Source organism: Gossypium hirsutum, chromosome A07, assembly GCF_007990345.1.
Source record: "Gossypium hirsutum isolate 1008001.06 chromosome A07, Gossypium_hirsutum_v2.1, whole genome shotgun sequence".
NCBI classification, from domain to species: Eukaryota; Viridiplantae; Streptophyta; class Magnoliopsida; order Malvales; family Malvaceae; genus Gossypium; species Gossypium hirsutum.
In genome coordinates, this window is record NC_053430.1 from 2,997,598 (window position 1) to 3,007,442 (window position 9,845).

Sequence of the window (9,845 nt, forward strand, 5' to 3'; positions counted from 1 at the left end):
ACTAAACAGATTTCTATTTCGTGGAAAAAAAATTTATTTTTTTAATTCTATGTGAAATAGATTAATTTGGGTTATTTTTTTAAACTCGAAGGTTTGTCTAAATTTTGAAAGAGTTTAACTCGTAAAATAAGTTTAAAAAAAGTTAAGCCCATTTAAAATATGGATTGGATTTGAGTTCGAATATTCAAAGCTCAAATCTGACTTAAGTCGTTTCAAAGTTTCTAATATATTATAAGGACAAATACCAAAAAGTATACATGAATTTTTATACGAGTTTGCAATGTTAACTTTAAATCGGTGCATTTATATACATCAAACTTTAATTTTAGTTCAATTTTCACATTTCATTAACCTTGCTTATCTACGTGACATTATTTTTCGTTAAGTTATATGTAAATTGCTGAAACGACATTTTATTAGGTTTAATAATAATAAATAAATTTAAATTATTTCTACCTAGATTTAAAATAAATAAATAAAAGATTTCCTAGGGGAAATAAGAAATATTTTACTCAAGTGTGTTTATTTTTTTTAATCTAAGTAGAAATAATTTAAATTTGCTTATTTGTTTTTTAACCTAATAAAATGTCATGTCGGACATACTCATGATTTAATGAAAAATTTTGTCACATAGATAATGGAGTTAGTGAAATATGAAAATTAAATCAAAATTAAAGTTTGATGTATACAAATGCACCAAATTAAAGTTGATATATAACATTATAAATTGTATCAAAATTCATATATAATTTTGATATTTATTCATATATTATATTATATTATGGTATTTTTATATACTATATAATTAGTACATACAAAAATAAAATTTATAGTTAATATATAATAGGGTTAATGCATTATTTACCCCAAAAGTTGCCACCAATTATCACTTTGTTACTTAAAGAATTTTTTATACAAATTTAGTACTGAAATGTCAAATCATGATGCACTTTGCCCCAACCGTTAATGGCGTTAAAAAAAAAAAAAAGGTTGATGTGGTGTGCTTTCAGTGTGCCAAATCACTATGTTTCTACTTGATAGAATAAATTCAAAAAAAGGGCAAAAAGTTAAAAAAATAAAAACAAATAATTTAGGAAAGATATCAAAGAATTTAAAATTAAAATTATTTAAAATTTTCAGAAATTAAAAATATTTACTTTATTTTTAAAAATTACATAAAATACAAATAAAGAGATACAAAATAAAGAGAAATTTTCAAAAAGATATAAAAAATAAAAAATAGTATAGATATATAAATATTTATACTACTTTTTAATAACTTTGAATATTTTTCTATTTTTTAAATTTATTTTTTTCGAAATCAAATAAAAATAAGAAAATTCAAAAATAGAAAAAAAATTCAGGAAGAAAATTCAAGTTTTTTTTAAACTCAGAAAAAAAAATAAAAAATTTTCCGGAAATTATAAGTTATACTTTTCCTTTTGTAAAAAGATACATCAAATTCAAAGAAAGACTGGAAATTCAAAAAAAAAACTTTTTTTGAGTAGATAATATGTTCAATGTAATATATCATTTAGTTCTATTTTACTTTTATTTCTAATTTTATGTATATTTTGTATAGAGGAAATTAAAGTCTAGTAAAATTGAGCACGAAAAACAATATTTCCTTCATATAAATAATTTTTTAATTGTGAATTAAGATATATATATATATATAACATTATGCGAAAGGACAAAGGTTGCAATTGTTTGATGGTGGGAGTTTATTGGCAAATTTAAGATATAAATATGGAAGGTTGCATTGTTTTATACAAATATCTTAACTGTCCTTTACTTTTTTACTTTTATTTCTTTTTACATTTTTATATTTGGTTCTTTTTTATATTATATATATTTTAGAAGTGTATTTTAAAATTTCTTGAAATTTTATATGCATATCTATATTTTTTTTCTAATTTTTTAAATTTTTTGAGATTTTTCTGAATTTTTTTACTTTTTATTTTCACTCTTTCTAAGATTTTATATGTTTTTAAAAATAAAAAATAAATATCTTTTTTAATTTCTACGAATTTATATAATTTTTTTTATGTTTTTATGATTTTTAAGTAATTTTAGATTTTTTTATTTTTTTCCTTATTTCCCTTTTCTTTTATTTTATTCTCAATTATCCTTTGAGCGACAATCCTTACACTTTGCATCGTTGGTTCACTAAGGTAAGTTTGAGTCTTCCAAGCCTAAAGAGATAGGCAAGGGCGGGGAAGACCAAGAGGGAGACCTAGACATAAATGACAATGGTGGAAATGATAAGAATGATGGTAATGTAAGACCACATAATAGGAAGTGAAAACCCAACAACAAACCGAGAGGGCCAGTGAAATGTTTCATTTGTGATGATCCACATATGGTGAGAGACTGTTCAAAAAAGTCAGTGTTTTATGCCATCGAAGGGGATGATGAGCCAAACAAGGCAATGATGCGACTTAGTTCGATTGTGCATTCTGTAAAAGCCAATAGGGTCAAAAAGAATGAGAAGAAGCCAGTGAAATGCTTATTATATTGTGGTTTGCATAAGATGTGGGGTTGTCTAGAGTGATCTAAGCTATTTGTAGTCACTAAAGAAGATGAAGCGAAGCTAGAAAGAAACTTTAAAGCTTGGGTCGATGATACTCAATTCTACGAAGACGAAGAGGGATCACAAGTAAAAAGGGATAATGTTTGTGGACTGATCGCGTGATTTCGTGATAGGTTTTAAATATTTATAATTACTCGTTCTTGGACTAACTATTATCGCGATGTAGGCAAGTGTACCTATCGAACAGTAGTATAGTTTTAGCAAGACTGGATTGTCGAATCCAAAGGAACTAAAAGTACTAGTAATGACTGTCTTTTTATTATCTAGCCTAAGAATAAAGAGGTTTTGTTTTAATTAACTAATGATCTAAACTAAAAACGCACAAAGAATAGAATTGGGGAATTGCTTTTGGGAAAATAGATTGAATGAAGACAATACCTAAGGAAAAATCCACATAGACTTTACTTATTATTCTGGCTCCGAATTGGACGATTTATTCATTCAACTTGTTCCGTAGAGATCCCTAAGTTATGTTATTATCTCTATTCAAGACTAATAACGTCTAATCCCTAGATTGAATAACCGAGACTTTTCTCTAATTAACACTCTAGGGTTGCATTAACTCGATCTGTGGATCCCCTTATTAGGTTTCACCCTAATCCGGCAAAATCTTGTCACCCTATTTCTAGGCGCGCAATCAACTCCGCTTAATTATGACAAATTTACTATTAGACAGGGTCTATTCCCCCTCTGTATAAGAGCATGTCTTGAATCAGTATCCTGGGATATCAAAACAAGAATTAAGAACATATAATTAAGAACAAGTTAAAATATTTATCATACGATTCAGAAAATAATAACAAGATTCGTCTTAGGTTTCATTCCCCTTAGGTATTTAGGGGATTTAGTTCATAACTAAATAAGAAAAAATCTCAGAATTATAAAGAATACAAAACATAAAGAAAACCTAAATCTCTTGAGGGGAAATTGAGGAGAGATCTTCAGTCTTGATGATGAATCCGACTTCTAAGATGGATCAATCGGCTTCCTTGGAGTAATTCCTTACCCCCTATTCTCCGTCTCCCTTTTCCTCCTCCTATAGGGTGTATTTATAGGCTTTGGAATGCCTAAAAACCCTCAAAATTGGCCTTTTCCAAACTGGATTCAACTTGGGCTCGGCAGTGACACGCCCGTGGCACACTCCCGTGTTCGATTTCTTCAGGCCATGTTCGAGCCTGCCAAATTGACACGGCCGTGTGGTCTGCCCGTGTGAGGAGGTCCAAGCCGTGTTGATTTCGTACTTTGGCCCATTTTCTCTATTTTTGGCCCGTTTCTCGTTCCTTTCGCTCTCCTATGCTCTCTTAAGTATAAAACATGAAATTAAAGCATTAGGAGCATCGAATTCACCAATTCTAATGAGAAATCATCCATAAAATGCATTAAACATTGGGTAAAAATATGTATAAATTACGGTTTATCATGGATACCAACATCACAGGCTGAAGGAGAAGTGCTTTTGTCAATACGGGATATCTGATTTGTTTATATCAGAGAAAGTTGTGGGTAAACTTGGTCTATTGGTTAGCAAATTAGCCAAAAAGATCGATACTGTTAATTCCAAAAAGGTCTCAACTATGAGAGAAGCACAAAGAGTGAAACTGCAAATCGATAAATGGAAAGGCGAAGACTTCAAGGTAATTCACTTAGATGATTACGACTTTGTGCTTGACTTGAATTTTCTTAACAATATTAATCCTCTTTTGGTTCCTTTTACCGATTGTATCTTGGATACTCGACAACAACAATGCATTGTGTCGATGAGTCGAGACACGAGAGATGGAACCATTGTATTGTCAGCAATCCAACTAGCCAAGGATGTTCTATGTGGTGGGAATATTGACTTTCCAGATCGGAGTGCTACAAAGACTTCTTTGGAAATGCTAGAGGGATAGAAAATCAATATGATGCTTCTTTAGTTATTAGTGCGGCTACCACCTATGGGAGAGATGGGTTTTGCATCAGACTTTGTAGGAAAAGCAGTGATAACCCAAGCATTCAAATTGAGTAAATGTTACGAACGAAGTATAGTTTAAACACTTATCTAGTGTTTTATATTATAATTGACCGTTGGCTTGGTAAATACACAATGACTCTTTCAAAGTTCTAAAGTGGATAAGCCAAGGGGTTTACAAACCAAAGTTAAATACAATACTCAAGGTTAACTCGGTGTTCAATGTGAGTATACCAAAGTCTTTTTATATGGATCAACAAGATCCCGGTCGAGGTAAGTCAAAATAGGGGTAAGTAAGTGCGATGACCTCTTACGATCAAGATGTATAATAGAGAAATACAGTTCAAGTTAGGCGATGACAGAAACATAAGCCGAGGTAAATGTTTCAAAGAACGGAACAACCCGACAGAAAGACTAGTTAAGAGGCAAATGAGTCAAACCAGTGTCAGTTCGAGTACGGGACGAGAGCGTTGCGAGAATGGGTGGGGGAAAATGTTAAAGGCCGTGGATTAAAGCTCGTGACCATTGCGCATGAAACATCTCATTATAGTCTATTGATCAAATGAGACTTATTTAATCCACTCGAATTAACCTGACTTGTGGAACATATGGAGAAGCCCGTCTACTTGAACTGTTGTGGCCCAGTGAAACACTCCGATAAAACTAGAGTTACCAAGGTAGTTAATGTAAATCCTAAAAGATAAAGATGTATATAGTTTAAGTCCTTATGGCCTATAATTGTAAATAGGCAAAGCTCAAATATAGATAAATGCCTTCCTCCTTGGTTATAATTACTTAGTTGTAAATCTTAATACTTTTGAGAGCATTTACTCAACCACTTAGCGTGCACTATTTTTCTTGTGGTTTTTCTATTCGTCTGTAACTTATTTCTCTTTTGATTTTACTTCCACTTACTTTGATGCCTTAGAGAATTTCTGTAATAATTCTCATTTTTTAAAAATAAGGTTGATTTAGGCGAATTTGAAAAAAAAAATTGCTTAAAACCGCATAGTTTGCTAGACTGACACATGCATTTAAGTTACTGAATTAAAGAATTTTCAAACAACAATTAATTGCAAGGCCTAATAGTATCGCCTAATTGGACTACTCAATTTTCGACAGTAGAGAGATGAAATTCATAATTAAACCATTTTACTGAAAAAACATATCAACAAACTAGAATAGAAATTGCAATAATGTTATTTAGTGCTTTTAAACACAATTCAATTTCTTTAGGATAATGATTTATTGGTAATCTAGATACATAAACATCAATGTTGTTCTATAATCTATATGTTGGATCAGAAAAACTGGAGACATTCTTGAATGTTATTTGGAAAGCACAACAAGTGAATCGCTTACAGTTTAAGACTGTTCATTACACCATTTAAGTTCACCCTTTTTTAGGCATGGCTGCAAGTCTGGTGTACATTCTTGCCATGGACTGGAATCCCCTCATATCACCAGACCTTAAAAGATTGCCTGCCCACAAGTAGGAAAAGTGTCCATCAAGGATGATATCAAACATAGAAGTAGCTTAAAGTTCGATAGAATTTATAAATTCTTAGATATATAAGACTTTTCACCCATGACAATATAAATACATATCTGTATTAAGTAGTAAATGAAGAACACTCTTGATTCATGTTTATATTTTATATAATCTTTACAATACTAGGTAAATTCATAATATTAAGAAACAGAAAAGAAAAGCATCAAATACACCAACTTACCAGAATCACAATTAAGAGGGCTATCGGGTTCTGGATGAGCCATTAAGGCTATTATAGCCCTACAAACAGATTGAAGTGTCCAAGCAGGACTCCATGCATTCTTCAATATATCAAGGCAGATCTCTCCTGTCTGTACAAGACATAATTAATAAATACAGATTAAATTCTTAATTGAATATCATGGAATTGTTACGTTTCAAATGTTAATGATCCGTAGACTTGTTAGAAGTTGGATTCCTATAATATGTAAGCCAATAGAATGGATGACAAAGCTCTACCTTTTTCCACCAGTAAAACATGTTCTAGAGCAGAGTACAAGTTTACAAACAAGATTGTAATGTTAACTTTTGTTCTCATCTTCTGACATTATGACCCAATTGCTCCTTCCTGGAAATCTGGTAATTAAAATAAAGTCCATAGACGGAGACTAAAGTTTTGCTCCAACTTGGAGAAGATGGAATTAAAATAAAATCTTCCTCAGTCTCATGCAATCTTTTGGTGGAAAGGGTTCTCACAAATCTCTCCTAACCTACACTCCCCTAGCCATAAGAATTGCCAATCTTAAATACTACATTGCAAAGAGAGGAAAAAAAATATACATTCATACTAAACAAAGCATTTTGCAAAAACTAAAGAGCAGTTTGGATCATGGAATGTAAGGTTCCCGGTGAGAATCTTACAATATGTAATAGCATAAACACATTTGGTTCAACAACATTACTTTATGCCAATAATATGATATTACCAATAGTACCAAGACTCAGTTAAGTTTCTTAGGTACTTTTACATTACTTTGCTAGTGTAGAATATGTAGAATTTGTGACAACTTTAGCCCATTCTTGATGACGATGATCCATTTTCATTAAAATCAAGAAAAAAAAAATAAATACTAGTGAATCAAACTCTCCATGTTTTTTTCTTTTTAAGTAACATTTAAACTATATTTATTTATAATGAGTGAATTTTGTCTATTATTGTTTGTTAAGAAATTTTTAACATTTGCCGATTATATTATGGGATAATTAATTAAATGTTTTTGAAAATTTTGGTTTAAGATTCAAATGTTTAACATTGTTGTCCAAAAGTTCTTTTAAAAAGAAAATGTTTATGTTATAAACTAAAAAATAAGTTTCCAGGAGCTAGAAGTTAAATACTGAGGCCGAATAGATAATTTAGCACAAATGTGATTTTTCAAAAGCCAAAGGTTTCGAAAGCTAAAGAAAATTTTCTTTTTAGCATTCTAGGTTGGGTTAAAAACCCAGTTTGAAAGTACTTTTGGCTTGAAAAGCTATTTGTTTAACATTGCTTATGATTTAAAAAATTGGTTTGGCTTGAAAAATGTTTTTGAAAAGGAATGCTAAACACACCCTATATTTTGTTTATTACATTACAATTAATATTAGTATTATTTAGTTTTTTCCATTATTCAATTATTAGTTAGTTGAAGATTTTAGCATTTTGTATATTACTATTATATTAAAATTTTCCTTTATTTTCAGTCATTTCACTTTTAGCATAGTTTAATAACTTCTTTCATCCTATTTATGATTAAAGACAATTTAGTAAAATATGTTTTCAGGTATTCTTAGATTCCTTCATCAACAGTAAAATCTTAGATTACAATCAAATGAACAAAGTCTGATAATGTATCATATCTGATAACATGATGAGTAATCTAAATATTTCTAGATCCATATGCCTCCTAAGAGATATTATGGTGAAAAGCCTTGAATACTGTGTAAAAATCCCTTCTGTTTTGCAGTCATAGGCTCATGGCTGCCTAGTTGAAAAACCCCAAGTACCCAAAATTCCCCAAAAAGGAATGGAAAGTTCATCATATATAAATCAGATGCTAAGATGCAATTGCTATCTTTAAGAATCAAAACATCTTTCCTTCATTCCATTTTATGCAGTCAAATATTCCGGTAGATAATATACAGCTATCAAGGCAAGGAAATCATACCTTAAAATGCACATTGGGGTGAAATATTTTTGTCAAGAACCGCACTTGAGGGGGTTGCAAAGGGTACTGCTCAGGAACAGCGAATGCAAGCTGAAACACTCCACCTTCATAAGGTGTCTCAGATGGTCCCTATATATATAATCATATAATTTAGACAAAATCAAAATAAAATTCTATATAACCAGGATTCAATGGTGAAATCCGGATATGGGTATGTGTCTGAATATGAGCATATTCAACTTTCTCTAAGTTTTCTTCTTGGAGAATCATTCACATATACCCATACCCCCAATATGTATCGAGGAAAAAAAAAAAACTCTAGATGACATAGACAATAAATAATGTCTACAATTTTCTTTTTTCCTCCATTTTTTAGTTTAGAAACAACCTTGATTAGAGCAGTCCATTTAAATATGTTGGAATCATCACAAACAAGCTGAATATCGGGATCCGCCGTCTTTTCTCGCTGCACCTCTTTGTATTCCTTAAACAACCTTGCCCTTGATGCCTTCATATAAAGATTTCAACTATATTAATCAAGGGGATAATCGTTTTTTTTTTAACGAAAACCCAAACTAACTTCTTCGGCGATCTACATGTATTTTATTAAATACGCAAGATTTTTTTAAAAGCCATCTATACCATCTATATAAATATCAACTAACCTGCATCTCTCGTTGCTTGTAGGAAATTCAAAATACTTCAAAACAAATTATATAATTCTGTATCAGAGTGAAAAATAGCTGTAAAATTGAAAACAAAAAAGCAGCTTTGTTAAGAATTTCCACTAAGGTTTTTATTATTTATGAAAAGAATTAATTGTCCAGGTTTTGTTAGAGATCGGATCAATTAAGATGTGGGATATAGAAATCAATTAGAGCAATAATTGATAATTAAAAAAAAAGGACAAAAAAGAAAAGGACGAGCTTAAGAATCTGACCTGGGGAAGATCCCTGAAATGATAGGAAAAGGAAGCTTATTTTGGTCGTGGTCTGATTTTGGTGATGTGAGAAAAAAAACCGTCGGGTCATGGGTTGTGGTTGTAAGAGTTTTAAGAATCTAAGCACGGCTGGCAGTGGACTGGGCTGGCAGGATTTAATCCAAACTGGACCAAATCTTGGGTCATATTGGGCTGATTCATGCCAGTTCGTTTTGCCGCTCCACGTCCACCCCAAATCAATAGATTAGAGATTCTTTTTATACTATTTAATTGTTCAGGTTACTATTTATTGATATGTTGGGTTTGATTAAAAAATTATTAGAAAAACATAAATATTAAAAAAAATTATTACTTTTTCTAAATTGATCAACCTAAACCATCCTAAATCCCTAAAGGATTTCCGAATTTACACTCTCCAAAATATTCCAATAATGATGTCAATCAAATTAAAATTCAGTTAACTAGCAACATCTTAAAATTTTAAAAAAATTCATGGCATGGATTATAAACCGAATCCAGAATTAAATTTATTTTTTAAAATAATATTAAATATTTATATTGATTTTTTATAAGGAAACCGAAGTTGAAACAACTTAAAATCAAATTAAAGATATTTATGTTACCAAATATGAATTCATAAAACTTCAATTCAAGATTTGACCCGT

At 30.6% G+C, this 9,845-nt stretch overlaps 1 protein-coding gene across 3 annotated transcripts; it reads right to left on the reverse strand.

The window, feature by feature from the left end:
- Positions 1 to 5,721: 5,721 nt before the first annotated feature.
- LOC107900514 (protein PEROXIN-4) lies at positions 5,722 to 9,306 on the reverse strand. Of its 3 annotated transcripts, none has more exons than XM_016826129.2 (6): positions 9,181 to 9,306; positions 8,906 to 8,983; positions 8,629 to 8,748; positions 8,241 to 8,369; positions 6,278 to 6,407; positions 5,722 to 6,026 (listed from the first exon to the last, which is right to left on the reverse strand). In XM_016826129.2, exons 2-6 carry the CDS (start codon positions 8,909 to 8,911, stop codon positions 5,938 to 5,940), a joined length of 474 nt encoding a protein of 157 aa, XP_016681618.1. In that variant the 5' UTR covers positions 8,912 to 8,983; positions 9,181 to 9,306; the 3' UTR covers positions 5,722 to 5,937. The 3 variants fall into 3 exon arrangements, with proteins under 3 accessions (XP_016681618.1, XP_016681619.1, XP_016681620.1); XM_016826130.2 differs by having other exon boundaries at positions 8,906 to 8,940; positions 9,181 to 9,259; XM_016826131.2 differs by lacking the exons at positions 8,906 to 8,983; positions 9,181 to 9,306 and having other exon boundaries at positions 8,629 to 8,754.
- Positions 9,307 to 9,845: the final 539 nt, after the last annotated feature.

What these genes read in the sequence shown, in the direction of transcription:
- LOC107900514 (XM_016826129.2), bottom strand. An exon ending in AATGGACTGCTCTAATCAAG is followed by an intron (nt 8,370 to 8,628) that starts GTTGTTTCTAAA and finishes TTATATATATAG; the next exon opens with GGACCATCTGAGACACCTTA. An exon ending in ACCCCAATGTGCATTTTAAG is followed by an intron (nt 6,408 to 8,240) that starts GTATGATTTCCT and finishes TGTCTTGTACAG; the next exon opens with ACAGGAGAGATCTGCCTTGA.